Source organism: Leuciscus leuciscus, assembly GCF_965113295.1.
Source record: "Leuciscus leuciscus genome assembly, chromosome: 1".
Classification (NCBI taxonomy): Eukaryota; Metazoa; Chordata; class Actinopteri; order Cypriniformes; family Leuciscidae; genus Leuciscus; species Leuciscus leuciscus.
In genome coordinates this window covers 70,291,252-70,314,248 of record NC_138725.1, presented here as the reverse complement: position 1 = coordinate 70,314,248, position 22,997 = coordinate 70,291,252, and the positions used below count along the sequence as shown (strand labels likewise).

Genomic DNA, 22,997 nt, shown 5'->3' with positions numbered 1-22,997 from the left:
GGATAAAGTGTCTGGCTTAATTCAAAGGCCGCAGCTGAATGCATAAAAACAGACTGTCCTCAGGCAACATAATCCCTGTCTGTTGATGAATACTTAATATCCATGTGCTCGGAAAGCCCAGGAAAGGCTAAAGTCTGTGGTTAGGGTTGATTCTGCACATATGCCATTATTAAGTTGATCCTAAAAGTGCTTTCAAGTTGAAAGAATCTGCTTTTCAATTGTGGCTTTAAATGCATGTAAAACTCATGTACTTGAGTTCTTCCTCCTCGATGAATCCACTGGCATCGTTGTCCAAGATGTTAAAGACATTCTTCACTTCCTGAGGGCTTTTCTTTGTCAGACCACACAGCTGGAAGAACTTTTTGGGGGTGAAGGAGTCTGGAGCTGGAAAACAACAACAATAACAACGGAATAACCAATTAAAACACACGTGAAACCTGACACTGGCATTTATAGTAAGGAGCCGCAGAATCGGACTGGACTGATATTGGATTCGCGCTAAGATCAAAAACATTACTTGAGGTAAATGAAGACAAAAACTTCAAAAATGAATGCATCTACAAGTTCAGTTTCTAATGTGCGGATGAGACACAAACATGCTGAGACAGGAGAGACGGTGTATCCTACCTTGACAGTCCTTGAGCGCACTGTCGATGGCATCAGCGGAAAGAACAGATGACAGTGACATGGTCCTGAAGAAGAAGAAGAAGAAGAACAGTTTTAAATAATTAATTCATTTTCACAAGCAGCTGTCATATCTCTCCACACGGTAAATGTATTTGAATCTAGTCTAGGCTGATTTGTGTATTCAAAGGGTTTTGTACATTGGCAGGTTGCTATGCACTGTAAAAAGTGTTCAGTTCACTTACTTAAAAAAAATTAAAAATAAAAACCTGTTGCCTTAAAATTATTAAGTAAATAAACTTCATGCTTAATCAAAAAAAAAAAAAAAGTAATGTGGAATTGTCATAACTTAATTTTTTCAATTTAAGCATTACGTTTTTTTACTTAACAATTTTAAGTTAACGGATGTACTAATTTTTTTTTTAAGTAAGTGAACTGAACACTTTTCACAGTGCATAGCAACCTGCCAATGTACAAAACCCTTTGAATACACAAATCAGCCTAGACTAGATTCAAATAAATCTCGCCTAGATTAAAATGAAAAAGATGATATGCCTGAAACGTTGTCGAGCTATGCTTTCCATCCAAATAAATAAATAATCGACTAAAGATACAGGATGACACAAGTTCAGCATTTTACGTACTCCTTTTGTCCCTTCAGATATTCTAATGCAATGAAATAAAACCTCCATATGCATGCATTTTCAATGCAATTATTATTTTAAAAAATGCACATACCGTACATACATGCAATTTAAAAAAAAGTGTAAATGCATGCATTTTAATGCACTTCATTAAAACCCTACATAATAGCATGCAATAAAAAAATAAAATAAAATAAAACTTTAGCCTAAATGCATGCCGTTTTAATATAAACCTTGCAGTTAAAATATAATTTCCAGCTAAAGCAACGCACAATATGTTGCCCCACACAAAAAAAGAGATTGCAGTGGGAAAGCTGGGACTCTTACCTCGGTGAAGTTCTCCTGGCAGGTGATTCAACAGAAGTAAGGCTGAGTGGTGACTGCGAGTCGGTCCAGGTGCGATTTATATAGGTCTGAATGCAGTGACAATGGCTAATTCTTGAGTTACCAGTCTGTGGATCAAATTCTAACTGCCAGGCCCCAGCTCAAATTACTTACCTAACTAATTAACCTGTACTATTTATATCTGTTTTACTGTGTGTGTGTGTGTGTGTGTGTGTGTGTGTGTGTGTGTGTGTGTGTGTGTGTGTGTGTGTGTGTGTGTGGGCCAGCCCTCATCTGTGACGCCCTTGTAAAAGGCAAATTAAGTAATAAATGCTTTGCTGTCTACCTGCTCATCACGTCCCTCCCATCCTATATCATAATACAGGCATCACACTCGTTCACCCCTGTCATGCACATCCGATCCTCCTCTCAGGTTGGTCAGTCGCTCCCTCCCTCTTTCCCCGCTGCTTTACATGAGGTCATTCCAGATTCCTCATTATAATATTACATAAACACTTTTATATTGCATTGCTGTTGGGAGGTGGACAAATTCTGGGGATGCTCGAAAGCCACCTTTCCTTGATGTTAGCTTTAATTTTTCGCTTTCCAGATGTCTATTACTTTATAAATCCCATAATCTGCACTGGATTTTTTTTTTTTTTTTTTTGCCGTAATCTGCTCCATATTGTCTTTCTGAACAGATGGGAGCCTATAATCCACTGCTCACCAGATGCACACACACACACACACACACACACACACACACACAGAGTGTCTCTGCTGTTTTAGAGAGTGTCATGAGAGTTTATCCTTCTCATTTCACCCTCCATAGGCAGACAAACAGCGAGCTGTCATTTTTCCTCTGCTGATTCAGGCATTCAAGGTCACCTTTTGACCAGCGCCCAGCAGCACGCTGTAATCAATGTTTAAAACGCACCTGCTAGACGCATATATTATGTAAGAGGGTGCAATATGTCCTCAAGTGCAGGAAAAGAAAAAGGAAAAACAAAAAAAAACAGACACTGTTCGCTTAACTTTTTGTCACCAAACCCGCATGTTACAATTAAACTGAGGTACTGTTTCCATCGGAGCGATGGAGTTACAGACAGCGCATCCATCATACGCGTGTAACAGATATAGAGGCCATTTTTGTTCTTGACTTACCTAGTTATCTCATGATTTAATGGTCATGAACATAAAATGTATTGGTTTCATTTGTTTCAATGACAGATTGTGCAGTTGAATCATGTGCATTACCTTTAAGTAGAAATTTTGGGGTCAGAAAGATTAAAAACAAAAAGAAAATTAATACTTTTATTCAGCAAGGATGCATTAAATAGATAAAAGGTGACAGTAAAGACATTTATAATGTTACAAAATATGTCTGTTTCAAATAAACGTTGTTCTTTTGCACTTTCTATTCATCAAAGAATCCTGGGGGGAAAAAGATCATGGTTTCCACAGAGACATTAAGCTGCATAAACTATTAATAATTGATAAGAATAATAAGAAATGTTTCTTGAACATCAAATCATCATATTATAATGATTTCTGAAGGATCGTGTGACACTGAAGACTGGAGTAATGATGCCGACAATCCACAGTTATAATGATTACATTATAAAATGTATTCAAATAGAAAACATATATTTTAAATTGTAACAATATTTCACTAAATAATATTATTTTACTCTCTTCTTGATCAAATAAATACAGGCTTGTTAAGCATAAGAGACTTTAAAAACATTAAAAATCTGACTGAAAGTTTTGAATGGTATTTGTTTGTTGTGTGAACAGGTAAATACTGTCATTTTTTTAATCAATTTAATGTATCCTTGCTGAATAAAAGTATTATATATACAATATATCTATGACAAGTTTAAATTTGTTTTTATTGAACAATTTTAATGCATATATTATTATTATTATTATTACTTGTTGTTGTTGTTGTTATTACAGTCCAATTGCACTCAGCACATCTGCTAGTGTCAGCATCTATAAGCATTTACATTGACCGTAATGTTTGAACGCATCACCAGAGATTGCGTTAGTTCATGCTTGCCTGGTGATTGAGTTGCAGGGCGCCCATGGCCCATTTAAATGCATTAGGTGGAGGTGTTTGCTGTGACATGTTTTGGGACAGTCCATGCGTGGGATAACCCGCACGGCGAAACCCAAGAGCCTGGAGCTGACAAGGACACCGGATACAGAGGTGTTGCTTACCCAGAAACACTGATGTCATGTGCCATGATGATACCTCATATCCTATACGATTACTAAGCAATCCTTTATTTATTCATTTACGTTTGCTTATATTCTCTGCAGGCATTAAGCTACACTACGCTTACTGACCTCTACTAAGGTGTCTGTTTTGGCAACACTCGATCAGCTGCTTTAAGTACTACTTTAAGTGGTACGATATGCTAGTTAGCCTCTGACTCTGACTAAAAGTTTGAGCATGTTAGAGGCTAACTAGCATATCGTGCCACTTTTTAGCCTCTACTCTTTCTCAAAAGAAAAAAATGCTTCTTTTTTTTAACCTTTATTTGGTACAACAGCAGCCTTTAAGGGAATTGTTTTGTACCGTATCTACCTCTAAAAGGTGCATATAGTAACTTAATAATAATAATAATATAAACTTTATTTTATAGCACCTTTAAAGCGGGTTCTCAAGGCACTTTACACAATAAAACAGACATAAAAAAATTAAATAAAAAAAAGAACAGACTGGAATGCAAAATAATTTAAATCATAAAGAAAAAGCTAATCAATATATATATATATATATGTTTACATATTTTGCACACATTGCAATTTGTTGAGTGTGGTTTTAGGACCCCCAGCAAGAAGTGCATCCCAGTAGTCAATGCGGGGGGGAAATTAAATATTGATAAGTCTTTCAGTCACAGGAAAAGATGCATGGTTCAAAGAGATGAAAAAAGGGTCAAAAGACAAACTCCTACATTATTTTATTTAGTTTGGAACTCCAAAACAGTTTAACATTACTGAACCAGCTCAACAAAGCTGATGAGGAGAGCCAATAAGCAAAACCTCAGTCTTATCACTATTAAGACACAAAACGTTTTTGGTCATCCATGTTTTTATCTCAGAAATGCAATGTGAGAGAAAAGAAACATCCACATCTTGCCCAGGCATAGAGTGGTATATAAATGTGAGTATCATCTGCATGGAAGGGATAAGTGATCTTAAGAGCAATCCAAGAGGAAATATAATATATATATATTAATTCTGAAAAAAGTAAGGGGCCTAAAATTGAACCCTGTGGGACACCCGTAGGGACAGAGCCAATCTCAGACCTGAATGCCCAATGGCCAATCAAAAATAGCCCAAATATCAAAATATGCCATTCCCACATCTAAAAAACATATTTTAAAGTCACTGTTAAAGGGATAGTTCACTTTGAAATTAATTTTTGGTATGTTTTAGCTTACCTCAAGGGCATCCAAGATGTAGGTGTCTTTTTTTCCGCAGTAGTTTCAATTTTGATATTTTTAGGTCAAACCGTTCTTGTCTGTCAGTCATAATGCAGGTCTATGGTCACGGTCTCAAAACACAAGCACAGAGTCCAAATTAAAACAATTCCCCGTCGTCCAAATTAAACAATTCCCCATCGTAAGTACACATTGATGGCCTAAGACACGAAACGAGCGGTTTGTGTGAGAAAACGAACAGTATTTATAGCGTTTTTACCTCTTATACGCAGACATGTCCGAGTGATCTGATCTGACGTGTACGCAGACTGGTGCATAGATATATAAACACTAGATGTCGCCTTGTCTACGGCAGTTCATTGGAACGAATGTCTTTAAGGCAACATCTAGTGTATATATCTATGCACCAGTCTGCGTACACATCAGATCAGATCACTCGGACATGTCTGCGTATAAGAGGTAAAAACTATATAAATACTGTTCGTTTTCTCACACAAACCGCTCGTTTCGTGTCTTAGGCCATCAATGGGTACTTACGATGGGGAATTGTTTAATTTGGACGACGGGGAATTGTTTTAATTTGGACTCTGTGCATGCTCTTTGAGACAGTGACCATAGACCTGCATTATATGACTGACAGACAAGAACGGTTTGTCCTAAAAATATCAAAATTGAAACTACTGCGGAAAAAAAGACACCTACATCTTGGATGCCCTTGAGGTAAGCTAAAACCTACCAAAATTAATTTCAAAGTGAACTATCCCTTTAAAGTCACTTCAAATTGAAAACCAATATATCGTTTAGTGATCATAAATGCAGCTCAAAGACACCAGTTGCCCTGCCTTGCAAATCTTAACATCTAGAACAGTTCTATCATTTAAAGTCCCCCTGTGGTGAAAATCAAGCTTTTAATGTTGTTTATATGTCTATGTGGTGTTTTTAATATGCTTTAAATATGTAATTTTGGTGATCAAAGGGGAATTTTAAAGGATAAAATTATTGACTACCGGTGGGACTTTAAAATATTTAAATACAAGCATTTCAGTGCAATATCAAACCTTTAACCCCTGGGTATTAACCCGCAAAATTTTTTCTGACAGTCAGTGCATAAACAAAAAATAATAATTTACATTTCTAAAAAGTAGGTAGACATGTGTGCAGTATAATGTTTAAAATAAGCAATTCATTGTGTCTGGTGTGTGCACTTTCAAAGGAGTTTGAGATGCTTTTCCTACCCATTAACACATTGTAAAGTAATGCCATCTAGTGGACCATTTAACTTAAAACATTACTGTAAAAAAAAAAAAATGCTTCCTTAAATTTGCAAACAACTTGGATGTTTAAGTTATTTCAACTTACAGTTGAATCTTGAATTACTTATACAAATGTTGCCTAACTTATTTTGATGAGTTAAAGCAATGTAAAACATATGTTGTCATAACTTATTGATCATACAATTTTGTTTACAGTGTACGCTCGTGGAATAAAAAGATTTGTTTATTTATCTGAACAGTTAAACATGTTAGTGAGTAATTATCACCTTTGTAATAGTTTCTTAAGTATGAGTCCGCAATAAAAATGCATGTGATCAACCAAACAAACCAGAAATATAATAAACAAGCCATTGATAATAATTATATAAAAAAATGGCAGTGATCCCATAGATTATCCTAGCAAATATATATATATTTTCAATTTATTTAATTTTATTTAATGAAAATGTGATTAATATAAACTTTCTCCACACAGCTAGCTAGAGTGAAAAGCAGATTTGCAACAAAAAATGAAAAGAAGTCAAGGTTATATTGAAAAAGAATATTTATTCTTTTCTTGTCGTCCGTTCCCGTAAAAGTGCATCAGATTTTACAGTAAGCAAAATTCATATTTAAGACAGGAGACACAACCGCTACATTCACGGTCATCGTTTTGACAGTGTGCTGCTTGGGAGGAAACTTCTCATAAGCATCATGAGTATAAAAATTATTTATAGTAGGATGAAAATGGGAGGTCTTTGGCAAAGTTGTTCCTTCAGAGCTAAAGGTGTTGTTGGTCAGAGGCAATTTATGCCTTAACCAAGGCAGCGAACTCTGTCGGAAAGAAACAAACAAGCATGTTAAACATTCAATCGTGGTTTTCAATAAAATATTGTGCATTTTGATATTCTTAGAGCACTTTGAAGCACATTAATGTGCATTGGGATTGTGCTCAAGAGATTGCAAGAACATGTGTAAAGTTTGAAGCAGGCTTAATCTTAAAGGTGACTGACCATCAATTCCGATCTTGCCGTCACCGTCAGCGTCTCCAGCTTTAAGGAAAATCTTGGTCTCTGCGTCAGTCAGTGCCCTGGCACCAGCCTTGAAGTTCTGCAGGAACAGTCTGCCAGCACACAGTTCAGTTTATCAGTACATTCAAGATGCAAGTATTTCTTTATGAGCTTTATAAAGCTGCTCTTACTTGAGTTCCTCCTCCTCAATGAAGCCACTCTTGTCCTGATCGATGATTTCAAAGGCCTTCTTGACATCACCGGCGGACTTGGCTGACATGCCGACCTTGGCGAAGAAAGCCTTGTGGTTGAAGGAGTCAGCAGCTGTGTGGGAAATATGGGAAAGAGGTCAATAAATGCCCGCATTTAATGTGATAAAGATCTGGTGGCTCACGCTGTCTCACCCTTGCATGCCTCCAGTGCTGCAGCGATGTCAGCTTCCTTCAAGCCGAATGCCATCTTTAGCTGCATGATACATAAAACAGAACATTAAAACAAGAAACACGTGTCGTCACACAGCTGCCTGAAAGCTCAGGTGTGTTTAGTCCAGTTTGCCTCAAAATATGGCCACTTGACAGATTACTTACTTGATATAACTTATGATTACTTAATATCTGAACATGTATAACATTTCATGCCATTTCAGCCCATGCAAATCCCCCACAAAACTGCGAAAAGGGAAGCGTGGCGCATGTGGATTTGAGTTACGAGGATGTTAAGTCCCAAAGGGTCCATGAGGTCCTCTCAAAATAAGCCAGCATTGCAAACAATTCCACAGCCGATTGAGATGATGAGAAAATTTAGGATGCAACCTTCGTTTATGGTCCGAAAAAAATCAGGAAGAACCAGTCCTGGTTTTGTTTTGTTTTGTTTTTTGTAGGTTTTTTTCTCCGTAGATAAACTGCAAACTCACCTCTTTTGTCTTTTGGTGCTGAAGGTAGTTTCAGAAGACTCGAGCTGTGAACTGCAGTGGTCTCCGGGCCCCTGATCTCCCCCTTATATACCTTCAGCCACTCCAAATATGAATCATAATGTAATAGACACCCGCTGGCCGAGGGGGGGCGGCTTGACATGCGCCCACCAGACACGCTGTACTATATTTATCCTCAAAAATGAAGATGCTTAAAAGGTGCGTTTGAAAAAAAAGTCCATCATATACTTGCATGCTAATAATACAAGCTGCTGATAGTGCATTGACATATTCCTATGGACACTCGCTCATGGGGTTTGGAAAGAGTATATGAAGGGAAGCTTGTGAGACGCTTTTCAGAGGGACATTTCTGTTTGTGTTCAGGGTATGGACTCTCCGGTTGACTTTGCTTGTGTTTCATGTAAAGTGGTTCGTTTAGTGATCATTTTGCATGTTGTTATTTGTGTGTGCATATGCTGTGTTGGATTTTGCCACATTAAACACGTTGTCTGAATTTGTCCTGGTTTTCTTCTGTACGCAAACAGACCAAAGAGAAAATGGAACATTTTAGTTTTGGTTAACTCCATGATTTACTAGTCCATTATGTTCCCTTGACTTACTTTTTCTCTGATTTGACATATGGCAAACTTGAATTTACTATAATATATAGTTTATACACTGAAGAAACAAATTTAGTGTAGACAATTTTCACTCAGAAATTGCAAGCAAATTTCACAATTACTTTCAAAGAAATAGCAAGTAACACATTGATTTGATGTGAAATTTTGAGGTAGAAAAACTGATAAAAAAAAAAAAAAAAGCTAGGCTAATCTTTCTTTTACTTATTCATCTTTCCCCCGTTAAACTTATTACAGATATGCCTGTTCTTTTGAGTGTATGTAGGTCTACACTGTACAGTATGGAGTGTGTTACTATTAATTCGCCCCTGACAGTTGCACACAGCGTTCAAACAGCAGAGAGCAGCAGTGCTCATCCTGGCTGATGGCTGTCTTTCACAGGTCAGAAACTCTTCTACTTGTTCCACACCGTCGAAAGCTGAACTGTAAGGTACATAGGCCTATCTGAATTTTGTTTTACATTAGAACTTAAGGCTTACACCGTTCCATTTCTGACGTTAGCCTACTTGTTCTTCCTGTGAGAAGTAGCGCGAGCGCTTGATGTAGCCTACGTCAGAAATGGAACGAAACATCATCGTATGGAATTTGTCGTGATTCGTCGCGCCGCATTCAGTCTAAACAACGCCGATTATTAAAATGGGTTCTACTTGCTTTTGTCGCATTGTTTTTGTCCGGTGTAGACACGGTGTAATCTTCTAAATTGTCTATAGCAGGGGTGTCTAAACTGGGTCCTGGAGAGTTTAGAGTTTTTAGCTCAAACCATGATCGAACTCACCTTTATGCAATTGTCTTCTATTAACGGTCTAGTAACTAGTAATTGTCTAGTAACTCTGAAGACTTTGAATAACACTTTCAGGTGTGTTTGATTAGGGCTGGAACTAAACTAAGCAGGACCAGATTTGAGGAACCCTGATCTAAATTTCTAATATGTTAACGATTGTATCACCATTGTGGTTAGTGGAACATTATTACACGAGCATGCCAGTTGCTCTGATGAAATCGTGCCCGTTGCAGGGCGTTTAATGGGATTTGGAAGACTGAGCTTGGCTGAGTGTTCGATGAGCTATTCTGTGCATTCGGGACGCTGCCATGGACTCTAATTGGGCATGCGAAAACTATCCTCTGCAAATCCCTTGCAGTGCATCTCAGCAAATCTCCAGGCCTTCCCTCGCCCAGCCTTGTGCCAAGAGCATCCTGCAGGACATCCCTGGCTATTGGTGCGTTCAAGTCCTCCTGGGAAGTTCGTATTTACGAGTTGGGAAGTCATGTTTAGCCATGCCCAGACAGCAACATAGAGTCGGCCCAGATCCAGGCCACGTCTGGTACATGTGGACCGGATCAGATGTGGGCCGGATCTGGGCCGACACTATGTTGCTGTCTGGGTCGTCGGAGAAAGATGGCGGTGTAACCTCTATTAATTAACTAAACAAAAATACTGCAGGATTTAACTACTTCTAGAAAACAAAAAACGAAGAATGTGCATCAAACTGTTTTTAATTCATTTATGAAGCCACTGCAAACTTTATCGCTACATATTATATTGTTATATTACAATGCTATTATAGTTTGTGCAGGCAATTATGCTGCCTTCACATATGCTATTGGAAGTTTCCTAATTCCCACTTCTGAAGTGATTACGGGCTTGTCACATTCAAGTGCTTTGTTGTCGCAAATAACATGAATCATGGAGGACAGCGGGTTTATTCATGCCTATTAATTGGGGAAATCTGATGATATTTAGCGTCCCATTCATTGACAACCATAAACATTCACTACACTATCAAAATGATCCCCAAGCTTCCCAGTGGTAAATATGACTTGAGTTGATGTCCAATTTTTAACAATGAAATTCGTATTTACAGTAATTCCAGTAGCATGTGAAGGCAGCATTAGCTTATTTGGTTGTAAATAAAAAAGCATGACAATGTCACTGCTATTATACTTATAAATATTGTTGTATTCCGCCATGTTTCTCACTGACACGTCCCCAATTCGTATACATCGGGCCTTCGCAAAATCCCGAGCTTCCCAGTTGTATTTACGACTCTGTGGTGGCGTTCATACGCGTTCAACTCACGAATACGATCTTTCCGGCATGACTTGAACGCACCATATGAGTGCATTATCATGAAGAGAACTTCCCGGGAGGACATCTGACAACACAACGGGAACGTCGATTAGCGGCGAATGCGTAAAAAAGCTCGCTTCAAAGACATGTTACACCAAAACTATATTTATTCCTTGTTTTTCACTCTTCCCCAGAAGTGCATTCAAGATTGTACATTTGCACAGGCCAGTGGGCTTGAAATAAAACATCCAACTTACACATACAAATACCCTTATCCAGACACGTACTCGAAACTGAGTAAACTGTCCAAAGTCAGTCATGAATAAGATCATATAAAAAAGTTCAGCTGAGAAAGTTGTGACTGTGAGCTGTCGTGAGTTCTGGTTCCTTGAATATGGAAGGGTCTTGGTCAGATGAAAATTTAAGCCTTTACAAGAGCAGCAAACTCTGTGAGATGAGACAAAGATGAGACAGAGATCAGACTAACATTAGTCAATTCTGCAAGTATCACCATTTTCATTTCCAAATATTGTCAAGGGTCTGCTATAGTGTTGATAAACTGCACTGCCAATCATCATCCTGAACTATAGTATAGAGCTTCAGTAGTTGCTGCCAAGTGACAGAGCTCAAAAAAACAAGAACGTCCTGCTGGAACTGACACTTACATTATTAGGCCTGTTTTTTGTTGTTGTTGTGATATTTGGTTGTGAATTCTTTTTTTGACATCTTGTTAGCTAGGTAAAATAATCTAACTGGCTAACATGGATCTTGAAATTGCAAGAACGAATTGTGATAGTTTTGGTAGCATCCATGAGAATGGGTTGAAAATGTTATTGCAAAAATATTCTTTACATTTTATGGAAAAAAAATTATATGTGCAGAAAATGTATAATCATGAATGTACAGTATATTTTTTTATTTGCATATGAATAAATATTATATATATATATATATATATATATATATATATATAGCATATGTATAAGTAAATATTATATATATATTTAATAAATATATATTAAAATATAATATATGTAAAAAATGTTATATCTACAATTAGAAATTTACATATTTAATAATATTGACTTGATAGCATCAGTAAAAATGGGTTTAAAATGTTATTGAAAGTTTTCTTTAAAAAGTTAATTTAAAAATGTAAGTGTGGAAAATGTATAATGGTTGATAATATTTTTTATAAAAAGACGACTTTTTTGATGAGAAATGTAAATGTAAATGCGTGGAAGATGTATAGAAAAAAAACATTTGCATTTGAATAAATATATTTAAGTTAATATTCAAATATATACAGTATATACAATTAATCATTTACTTTTTATATTTTTTTATATAATGTAATATATAATTGCAAAATGACTTTATTTATTGTTATATCTGAGAACAAATAATACATTCATTTGTTTCAATATACCTCTTAAACATCATTTATTTATTTATAATTTGCATAATGAATATAAATATATATCTAAGTACATATAAATTTTTTAAATTTTTTTTATTGTATTTCATTCATGTTGAGGCCATGCAGTATAAATGTGAAATCTGAACTATTTGCCTGACCGCTGCAATCTCATAGCAATTCATAACTATTTTACGTTTTGGTTAAAGGGATAGTTCATCCAAAAACTAAAAACTCCGTCATCATTTACTCACCCTCAAGTGGGGAGCCATTGACTTCCATAGTATTTGTTTTTCCTACTATGGAAGTCAAACCAACATTCTTATAGTATCTTCGTTTGTGTTCAACAGAAGAGAGAAACTCACACAGGTTTGGAACAACATGATGACAGGATTTTTAAATTTTTGGGTGAACTATCCCTTTAATTGGTGGCTAATTTGTAGGATCTGTTTAAACCCCAGTGACGGTTAAGTTTAGGGGCGGAGTTAGAGGTAATGAGTTACTTTTAAAGGGATACTCCACTTTTTTGGGAAATAGGCTCATTTTACAACTCCCCCAGAGTTAAAGAGTTGAGTTTTACCGTTTTCGAATCCATTCAGCCGATCTCCGGGTCTGGCGGTACCACTTTTAGCATAGCTTAGCTTAGATCATTGAATCGGACAGGACCATTAGCATCTCTCGCAAAAAAATGACCAAAGAGTTTCGAGATTTTTCCTATTTAAAACTTGACTCTTCTGAGTCCAGCAGGCGTAATGATATGACGCAGCGCCTGAAAATTTTCAGTTTCTTGATTATCACGCAGGAATGAGAGTATAGTTCCTAGCCATATCAGCCTAGAAAATCGCAACTTTTCATTTTCCATCGGTCTTAGTACACGATGTAACTACAGAAGAGTCAAGTTTTAAATAGGAAAAATATCGAAACTCTTTGGTTATTTTTTTGAGAGAGATGCTAATGGTCCTGTCCGATTCAATGATCTATGCTAAGCTATGCTAAAAGTGGTACCGCCAGACCCGGAGTTCGGCTGAATAGATTCGAAAACGGTAAGACTCAACTGCTTAACTCTGGGGGAGTTGTAAAATGAGCCTATTTCCCCAAAAAGTCGAGTATCCCTTTAAAATATTTCGAATTTTTCGAAATCATTGGAAATCGCCACCTCGTAAAATAATGAACTTTTCCTGTGAGATCAGATTGGCCCGACCCAGTGTTGACAATTTAGCGACTTTTTACACTCCTTTAGCGACTTTTTTCAAAAAAGTGACCAGCGACAAATATAGCGGCTTTTTGGATTGCTAGTTGACATGCAGTCAGTCACTATATCATGCTTGTTCTATATTGTCTCACAGAAAAGATGCAAAAGAGAACAGCTTTAATGGATATTCGCTATATATCGCTTTAAAATACAGTATGAGAGCAAGGATCAGGGTAGGAAACGGCTAGCGACTTTTACTGACTTTTCGAGCAGGCTTTAGCGGCTTTCCAGTGAAAATACTTGCACTTTCTCGCCAAAAAGGCAACCTCCACTACACCGAACTTTAATGTAAAGCACACAGGAGCTTACACTTCCTATCTCGATGTGAGTTCAACTCACTTCTAGATCTCACGCGAGGTGTAAAATCGTAATTTTTCATTTACCATCAACTCCAATCTTGCCATCACCGTCACTGTCGCCGGCAGCAAGGAAGGTCTTGGTCTCTTTGTCGGTCAGATTCCTGGCACCAGCCTTGAAGTTCTGCAGGAACAGCCTACAGAAAGAGCACAGGCCTGCTGTGAAGCCCACAACTTGACTTTTGTCGGACATTTTTCCCATGTGTTAAGAGTCTCACTTCAGCTCCTCCTCCTCAATGAAGCCACTGTTGTCCTGGTCAATGATGAAGAAAGCCTTCTTGACATCATCGGAGGACTTGGCTGACAGGCCGACCTTGGCGAAGAAGGACTTGTAGTCAAAGGAGTCAGCAGCTGTGGAGAGAGATGATTCAATTGATCAAACTATTGTTATGTTACTTTTACAGTAACCCAGCTAACAGGGAACGCGCATGCTCAGAAGAACAAACATTGTGGCAAGGTTCTCTCAAAGTTATAAACAAACGTTATACTAGTGACATTAATAGAACGTTCTTTCAGGGTTGTCTGGTCTTTAATTATGAAGATAACCCTCCATGAACGTTCTGTTGATGCTTCTGGATACTGGTTGCTCTAGCATTAGCACAAAAATGTTTTTAATGGAAACTTCTTCTGACATTTTTCAATGGTACAACTTGTTTCAGAACCTTCAGAGAACCTTCAAAAGTAACATTTCCGTAACGTTTGAAGAGTGATAAAATGGAATTTTCACTTAACGTTTGCAAACCCCCCATAATCCCCCCCCCCCCCCCCCCCCCACCCAAAAAAAGTCTGGACATTCTAAACATTCAGAGAATATTCAGAAATAGCGTTTTCATATGCAAATGGGAACGTTTGCAAAACAGTCTCTGAACATAATTTTGTTGGCTGGGACACTATATATATTACTATATATAACTATATATTACTTTTAAAGTTAAAACATTTCACGTGCTTTTCTGATTATTACTATTTTTCACATCTTGAATGGCAGTCATCAAATACATTTTAGAATAAAAGTCGTCAAAAAATACATAAACACTGTGTAGAAGTTTATGGAACAGAAAAAGTTCCATAAAAAATTCCATAGTATTTCTGTGTATATGCTGGCCACTTGTTGACTGTTTTTTCCCCCTCAATATCCTGTACAATTAATTTATGAAAAATGAATTATGTTTATGAAAATTTGAATAATCATTAATATTTTTGTTTTTAAAAAGAAAGGTAACTTCTACAAAACAAATTTTAAGCATTTAAGCAGAAGTCTTTAGATCATGTTTTTAAATAACCCAAATATTTATTTATTTATTTATTTATTTATTTATTTATCATGAGTCTATATTTATTCATGTTTGTCATTATCAAATCTTCAGATTGAATTTGGCCTCTTGTTGACTGGTCACTTTTCCCCCCGCTTTATATCTTGTCCAATTAGTTTTTTTTCTGTATTATGTTTATTAAAATTGAGATATTTATTAATAGTTTTGTTTTGAAAAAGAAATTCAACTTCTACAAAACAAATTTAGGCAGAAGTCTTTAGATCATGTTTCTAAATAGCCCAAACAATATAATATAATATAATATAATATAATATAATATAATATAATATAATATAATATAATATAATATAATATAATATAATATAATGTAATATAATATAATTAGTGTAATATAATTGCTATAAATGACTTTCTTTTGTGTTATATCGGTAATATGTTAATTGCAAACATTATTTGTTTGTTTTGGATTTTATGTGACTATATTTACTCATGTGTATCAAATCTTAAGATTAAATTTGGCCACTTATTGACTCCAGAAACGGCAGGAAACATAATCCAGCCGGAAACTGTTTTGCTCAACCGGTTTTCTCAATGCCAGTTCTATCATCTAGTGTTTTCCCAGATGTGGGACCCCTGCAATCTGAGATGATCACGTGACGTCTTACCCTGGCAGGCAGCGATAGCAGCATCCACATCAGCTGCGGCGAGCATAGCGGCGACGGCCATTCTTCTGCTTCTGAGTAAGCTGCAAAACAGTATTGAGTGAGAGCAATTCACAAATGAGTTCAATAATGCAGTGCATTACATAAAGAGACTCAATTCTGTATTCCCCCATCAGTGCCACACATGCTTCATGAACTGCTCTGATTCGAATGCCTCAAGTGCCTGATTTTCCTCTTTCACATAAACGTTCACAACCCCCTATTTCCTCTAGTTATCCTCAGAGTTCAAGCAATCGACATTTACTGTCCAAGTTCTGCGGTCTTTATCGCCCGCATCCATCGCGGGACGTGTGACCCACATGCCTCCTGATGCTCTCTCCGTTACCAATATTCCCATCACGTCCCTGTCCGTGAGCTGGGGTGATGTTCAGTGACTTTTCTCTGAGAAGCCTGATCCTAAAGCATGAGTGCGTCAGATGAATCGATCCACTTGCACTCACCTTTGCGCTCGTCTAAGGCGAGTGAAAAACCGAAGGAGTTAGTCGAGGTGTGAGCGGCACTTCTGCGTCTCCCGGCTTATATACCCCTCAGCCTCACCATTTACAGGAATTCAATGCTCAGTAACTGATAGCTCTAGGTTTGGAATAGTGTCGCAAAAAAATGTGTCCAGTAGTCAAGTCGGGCTAATTTTAGTCTCACAAACGATGTTCAGAACCATGTGTTGGGACCCTATAGATCATGAGGCCCTCGCTCGGGTTAACTAGACGTCCCTTTCCCTGCCTTATCATCCCGACTTAGGATTTGGGGAGACTCCCATCTGGCCGTTTGCTTCATTTGCCCCCGATTTAACATTTACTGGACAAAGGGTCTGATGAACACATCAGATACATGCATGTTTGATGGAGAGGGATCGTGTTTATCTTCCAGGTTAGATCAGCTGCGTCTCAAGCCCATAAATCATGGAGATATGATTGGTTTCAGTGTTCATATTGAATTCTTACACATGCGTAAATCAGATCTGAAACCTTCATTACAATGTTAAACACAGATTGAGTCGTTGCTCATCTTTACTGATGAGTTTAAATTCATGTTATTTTAATAGTATCATTTTATTTATTTTATTGTTATGATATTTTATCTTATAACCTATCTTGTCATATTTTTTTTATTTTTTTTATTTGATCTTATATCTCATCATATTTTATTCTTTTATTTTTAATCTTATTTTATATTTTATCATATCTTATTATTTTATCATATATCTTATCTTGTTGTATTTTATTATTTTATTTTATTTTTTATTGTCTTATATCTTATCATATTTTTTATTTTAATGAAATTAAATTTTATCTTCTTTTATCATATCAAATGTTTTTGATTTCTATTATATCTTATTTTATCTTATAATAATTTATCTTTTATTATATTAAATCTTATATTTTATTGTATTGTATTTATATCTTATATTTTATCTGATCTGATCATATCTTGTTTTATCTTATATCATCATAATTTATTTATTTATATATTATCTAATTTGTTATTATTTTATCTTATATATTGTCTTCTTACCGTATTTTATTTATTTATTTTTAATTATTTGGTCTTAGGCTATATTATTTTTCTTTTATACTTCATCTTATCGCATTTTATTTTATTACCTTATTTTAAGAAGAACTTTATAAAAAAATGTGCACGTAATATCTTAGATTTTAAATTATTTTATTTTTGTCTTATTTTTTATATTACATCTTATTATATATATTTGTATTTTATTTTATATCTTTTCTTATCTTATTTTATCTAATCTTATATTTGATCATATTTTTTTTGTATTATATCTTATTTTTTATTTGATCTTATTGCATTTTATTTTATTTTATATTATATTATATCGCCTTATTCTATCTTATCATATACATACAAACATACTGTATATATATATTATTGTACTGCTGTTGTTATTGTGATATTTGTATTGTTGTTATGCCACCTGTTTCATAAACTTGAAAGGTATTAATTATTAAAAGATCACATGAAGCAAAGAATTCCCGTACTTGGAGACTTAACTTTATTGAGCAGTTTCATTTCCTACGATCACTATAGTTACAGAAGCAAGTTTTTATTTAATTATATTCCCAAACATGATATGCACATTTTCTACAAAGACTTACTAAACATATTTTAGTTAGCAACTCATAAAACATAAAAAACGAATCACAGATAATACATGCAAATAAATGAGAGAATCGTGAAATGAAGTTCAAGTCAGTCAAGACAGTCACTCCATTTTCAATTCAGCAGGCCGCAGAATTCTGAGCGGGAAAAAAGAGAGAGAGAAAAAATAAGTGAACTGTCCAATCAGCTAAATCACTTGATATTGTCCCAGCAAGAATACACATGTACCAGATGTGGCCTGGATCTGGGCCGACACTATGTTGCTGTCTGGGTGTCACATTATATTAAGGAAATGAAGAGGTCACACCCTGTAAATATCAAAGCGTGGATGTTTCTCTCATGCAAATCTTAAGTCATTCCTTCCCAGACAGAGTCAAACACCCTGCCGGAAAGACATTGCCTTGGGAGAAAGAGAATTCCCAGTCTTTCAAGATAATAAGTACATGTGTTTGTGTGTTAATGGGAGCAGAATTGCTCTGATTCTCATGTGTAGAGCTGATTAACTCCCCAGGCTAACAGAGGAGCCAGACAGTGAAAGAGGAGCCCTGGTTTCTATAGGAGTATACGGCTCCCAAAGGGCCAGTTCAACCAATGATTTGGCTTTACCTTCCATCCCGATTTTGCCGTCTCCATCGCTGTCCCCAGCCGCCAGGAGGGTGTTGGTCTCTGCCTCCGTGAGCTCTCTGGCCCCTGAGGAGAAGTTCTGGAGGAAGCGTCTGGAGACCCAAGCAAAGAACAGCACACCAGTCAGAGAGGGCTTCATGTTGTGCCTTCATATAATGTGCCTCACAATACAAACAAGGTTCAAAGAATGCTTTACTTCAGCTCCTCTTTTTCGATGAATCCACTCTTGTCCTGGTCCAGGGCCTTGAACACCTTCTCCCCATCGGAAGAGGCTTTACCCATCAGACCCACATGTTCAAAGAACGACTTGTAGTTGAACGTTCCTGGGGCTGAAAGACAAAAATATGATCATCAAAATGGAATATTAAATATTAAGGCCAAATTTTTGGATGGATGCATTTGAATTTCATATAGGCCTAAACTTTCTATCCAGTTTGATCATAAACTTAATGTGATAATTGTCAGTCACAAATGAATGAAATAATCAGGTTTAGCTTTATATTTATCCATAAGTTAAATTCGTTTTAATCTCATACATTTTAACTAATTGATTCTTGCTTGTTCCACAGCTAGCCATTCACTGTAAAATGTGGCAACCTGCAAATGTTTGCAAAAAACCCATGAAATTAATTTTGTTGTTATGAATTAATCTGTTTAGGTTGATTCAGTGATGTTGTTTAAAGGGATAGTTCACTTTGAAATTAATTTTTGGTATGTTTTAGCTTACCTCAAGGGCATCCAAGATGTAGGTGTCTTTTTTTGTCGTCCAAATTAAACAATTCCCCGTCGTAAGTACACATTGATGGCCTAAGACACGAAACAAGCGGTTTGTGTGAGAAAACGAACAGTATTTATATAGTTTTTACCACTTATACGCAGACATGTCCGAGTGATCTGATCTGATGTGTGCGCAGACTGGTGCATAGATATATACACTAGATGTCGCCTTAAAGACATTCGTTCCAATGAACTGCCTTAGACAAGGCGACATCTAGTGTGTATATATCTATGCACCAGTCTGCGCACACGTCAGATCAGATCACTTGGACATGGCTGTGTATAAGTGGTAAAAACTATATAAATACTGTTCGTTTTCTCACACAAACCGCTCGTTTCGTGTCTTAGGCCATCAATGTGTACTTACGACGGGGAATTGTTTAATTTGGACGACGGGGAATTGTTTTAATTTGGACTCTGTGCATGCTCTTTGAGATAATGACCATCGACCTGCATTATATGACTGACAGACAAGAACGGTTTGACCTAAAAATATCAAAATTGAAACTACTGCGGAAAAAAAGACACCTACATCTTGGATGCCCTTGAGGTAAGCTAAAACATACCAAAAATTAATTTCAAAGTGAACTATCCCTTTAAAGCTCTACTCATACAAAGAACGATATCTATAATTTTTATTTTATTTTATTCGGAAAGTGATTCCAATGAAATTGTTACTCTGTGCCGTTTTCGTTATAGTGTGGACTCATCTTATTCTTTTATATTTAGAAAGATTTCTAGAACTATATCTTTATCGTTATTGATATCTACTTTGTGTGAATTATATAATCATGTTTATTCTAAACGCTCAGTTTTGTTGCCTGCCTCTTTAAATGCTCGAGCTCTTCAGAGCAGGATGGATTCTGATTGGCTGTCAATGTTTGTATCGTTCATCAGCTGAAGAAAATCGGCTTTACTATTCTCTATTCTCCACTTACTCTACTATAGTCCTTAAAACTATAGGCTAGTTCATTTAGATGTGACCATTTTAGGTTACAATAGTTGCATTAACTGCCAATACAGTTGTATTATAATTTATAGGTTTTTTATTTTATTTATTTTTTTATATGCAAATGTGCTAAAAACAAATTAGGTAGGCTATATTGTATACATTGCATTGTATATGTGCATTTGGACAACATGCTTTTATGTGCCATTTTTATGAATATTACGGTAAATGTGATCTTGATCTGAGATGTGTATGGCTGGTGTGAGTGTGTATGATCTTGGATGCTCGGCACAAACACACTGGTATCCTGATGGCAACTGCTCCCCAGTCTCCGGCTGCCTGGATACCTAGATCTACCCATTCCCAATGCACCTGTGTGTGTGTGTGTGTGTGTGTGTGTGTGTGTGTGTGTGTGTGTGTGTGTGTGTGTGTGTGTGTGTGTGTGTGTGGCCTGGTAAACCCTACATTATGGAGACAAAATATCCCTACAAAATATCAGAAATGTTTTGGTCCCCATGAGGAAAACCGCTTATAAATCATACTAAGTTATAGGGGTAGGGTTAATGTAAAGGGATAGAATAACAGTTTGTACAGTATAAAAATCATTATGTCAATGGAAAGTCCCCATAAAACCTGAAAACACAACGTGTGTGTGTGTGTGTCTCACCTTGACAAGCCTGGATAGCTGCTGCAATGTTGTCTTGTTTCAGCATTCCTGCAAGTGCCATGATTCCTCACCAAAAAGTTCTACAAATACACATTACAATTAAAGAACCAGTAAAATACTAAATCAAGCATGTTGGAATCTGCATGTGTAAGCTAAATGTGCATCATCATACAGTGGCATTTTTAGAAGCTTTTCTGTCAAATTTGAATGTGCATTGTACAGTAAATAAATGAACAAAGATGCTGTTAACCTCACATAAATCTCTGAATTGATCTTGGAAAATGCAAGGATGCAATAAATCTCCGAATTGACCTTGGGAAAATGTAAGGATGCAATGCAATGAGAAATGTAACAACTGACATCACTAACAACAAGTTCAACTTGGCAGTAAAATGAATGTGAAGAAGCAGGTATTACTAACCTTTGGACCGGTTGTTGAAGTGATGATGAATCCTCAGCTGTATCCTTTGGAACGATGAAGACACAGATAGTCTCTCCTGCAGTTCTTGGATCTAAAGTGCACAGAGAGCGAGACACTCGTGCCCCTAAACCCACGGAGGCCTTCCTCACCACAAAACACCTCCCTCCTCATTAGCTGATCCAAGCACATCGTTTCTGATCGCTATTGGCTTGAAATGCTGTTTTTGCATATGCGCGTGAAGGACTCGGAGGTCATTGGCTCTGGTTTACTACTGAGACCTGTAATGGTACGTGTTTTTTCTTTGTTCTAGTTTGTGAAGGATGCTTAGTTGTGAAACCAAATTACACATCACATATAGAAATAAAACATAGAATTAGTGCAGAAAAGATAATGATGATGAGCTGAGGTGGACTTTATATTTGGAAAATAAATATTCAAAATAAATTCAAATACTAATATATATTTGTTCATGTGAGGCATTTTTACACTGTTACAACATTTAACACTACATGTTATGATAAAAGTATTTTCCAATCCCTTTAACTTTTAACATCAGTTTCTGTCATTTCTACTCAAAGATTTAACCTTATGATCAGTGTATAAAGTATAACTGGTTGGATATAAAGAACTTTTCTTTTTACTTTTTTAGTATAATTGTACTAAAAGCCTTTAGGCCTGTAATTGAACGTTGAAGCTGGTTGAAATGTTTACAGTGTATATGATTTTCTTATTTCATAACTTTAACAATACTTACTGGCAAACTTTTGTTTATAATTCAGAGGTTTTTCCTTTGTGTGCCTTCAGGTTTTTAATTATCTCAAGTTAAGCCCCCAGAAAAGTACACTGTAAACCCTAACACTCAAAATAATTATTTGGTTTGAGTAGTGCCAACTTAAATTAAACAAATGAGTTCAATCAAATTAACTTTTATGAGTATTGTTACACTTTTATTTATTTATTTTTTATTAACTTTAAAAGCATTATTTAATTTTAACTAACTTATCTTTAACTGAAACTGGGCTGAGATTTCTATTTCCCAGCATGCTTTGGTATGACACTCAAAGGTAGAGTAAATGCTAAAATTAAGTTTTATGTTCTACTTACTTAAACTTTGAATTTCTTAACTTACAAAATTTGATGTAACTGAGTTTTTGAGTTAGGCCAACTTATTCATTTATAGATTACAACAGGTTTAAAGGCCACTCTTTTGGAAAATGTATATGTACTTACACATTTGTGTGTGTGTGGTTGTGTGTGTGTTGGGACCTGTTGGGTTTTTTTTTTTTGTCACTGTGAGGAAAACAGCTCATAAACCATATTAAATAATGTTTTTTGAAGATGTAAAAATGCAGGGAGTTTTCTGTAGGGGTTGTCTTTGTATAGTAGTCTATACAAATCATTATGTCTATGGAATGTCAAAGAACACGGAAACCTAACGTGTGTGTGTGTGTGTGTGTGTGTGTGTGTGTGTGTGTGTGTGTGTGTGTGTGTGTGTGT

At 36.1% G+C, this 22,997-nt stretch overlaps 3 protein-coding genes and 1 pseudogene across 5 annotated transcripts in view; all 4 read right to left on the bottom strand.

Moving 5' to 3' along the window:
- pvalb8 (parvalbumin 8) overlaps window positions 1-1,774 on the bottom strand; it is a 3,166-nt gene extending 1,392 nt beyond the window's left edge. Inside the window, exons 1-3 of the mRNA XM_082187782.1 lie at window positions 1,596-1,774; window positions 628-692; window positions 252-384 (exon numbers count right to left, since the gene is read on the bottom strand). Of these exons, the coding sequence (XP_082043908.1) occupies window positions 252-384; window positions 628-688 (194 nt within the window). The 5' untranslated portion in view covers window positions 689-692; window positions 1,596-1,774. The remainder of the gene's footprint in view (window positions 1-251; window positions 385-627; window positions 693-1,595) is intronic.
- A 5,070-nt stretch (window positions 1,775-6,844) lies between these two features.
- Window positions 6,845-8,395, bottom strand: LOC309512094 (parvalbumin beta-like). Its single transcript, XM_082187513.1, is given in 6 exon segments — window positions 6,845-7,131; window positions 7,311-7,420; window positions 7,499-7,631; window positions 7,712-7,772; window positions 8,221-8,250; window positions 8,252-8,395. Coding segments are annotated over 6 exon segments (489 nt in total). The 5' UTR covers window positions 8,381-8,395; the 3' UTR covers window positions 6,845-7,105.
- A 1,856-nt stretch (window positions 8,396-10,251) lies between these two features.
- LOC309512141 (parvalbumin beta 2-like) lies at window positions 10,252-16,484 on the bottom strand (annotated as a pseudogene). The gene is made up of 5 exons (XR_014211744.1): window positions 16,385-16,484; window positions 15,888-15,967; window positions 14,167-14,299; window positions 13,976-14,085; window positions 10,252-11,370 (listed from the first exon to the last, which is right to left on the bottom strand). The product of XR_014211744.1 is annotated as a parvalbumin beta 2-like (transcript).
- Window positions 16,485-17,932: 1,448 nt separating this feature from the next.
- pvalb5 (parvalbumin 5) lies at window positions 17,933-21,648 on the bottom strand. 2 transcript variants are annotated; one of them, XM_082190013.1, is made up of 6 exons: window positions 21,501-21,648; window positions 21,335-21,391; window positions 21,080-21,159; window positions 18,883-19,015; window positions 18,669-18,778; window positions 17,933-18,199 (listed from the first exon to the last, which is right to left on the bottom strand). In XM_082190013.1, the coding sequence occupies exons 3-6, from the start codon at window positions 21,138-21,140 to the stop codon at window positions 18,177-18,179; spliced, it is 327 nt and encodes a 108-aa protein (XP_082046139.1). In that variant the 5' UTR covers window positions 21,141-21,159; window positions 21,335-21,391; window positions 21,501-21,648; the 3' UTR covers window positions 17,933-18,176. The 2 variants fall into 2 exon arrangements, with proteins under 2 accessions (XP_082046139.1, XP_082046138.1); XM_082190012.1 differs by lacking the exon at window positions 21,335-21,391 and having other exon boundaries at window positions 21,501-21,643.
- Window positions 21,649-22,997: the final 1,349 nt, after the last annotated feature.

Bases quoted from the DNA above. Each gene is read 5' to 3' on its own strand.
- pvalb5 (XM_082190013.1), bottom strand. From the start codon at position 21,140: ATGGCACTTGCAGGAATGCTGAAACAAGACAACATTGCAGCAGCTATC. The intron at 19,016-21,079 runs GTGAGACACACA...TTTGTCTTTCAG, and splicing joins AGCTATCCAGGCTTGTCAAG to CCCCAGGAACGTTCAACTAC. The intron at 18,779-18,882 runs GTAAAGCATTCT...TTGGGTCTCCAG, and splicing joins ATCGAAAAAGAGGAGCTGAA to ACGCTTCCTCCAGAACTTCT.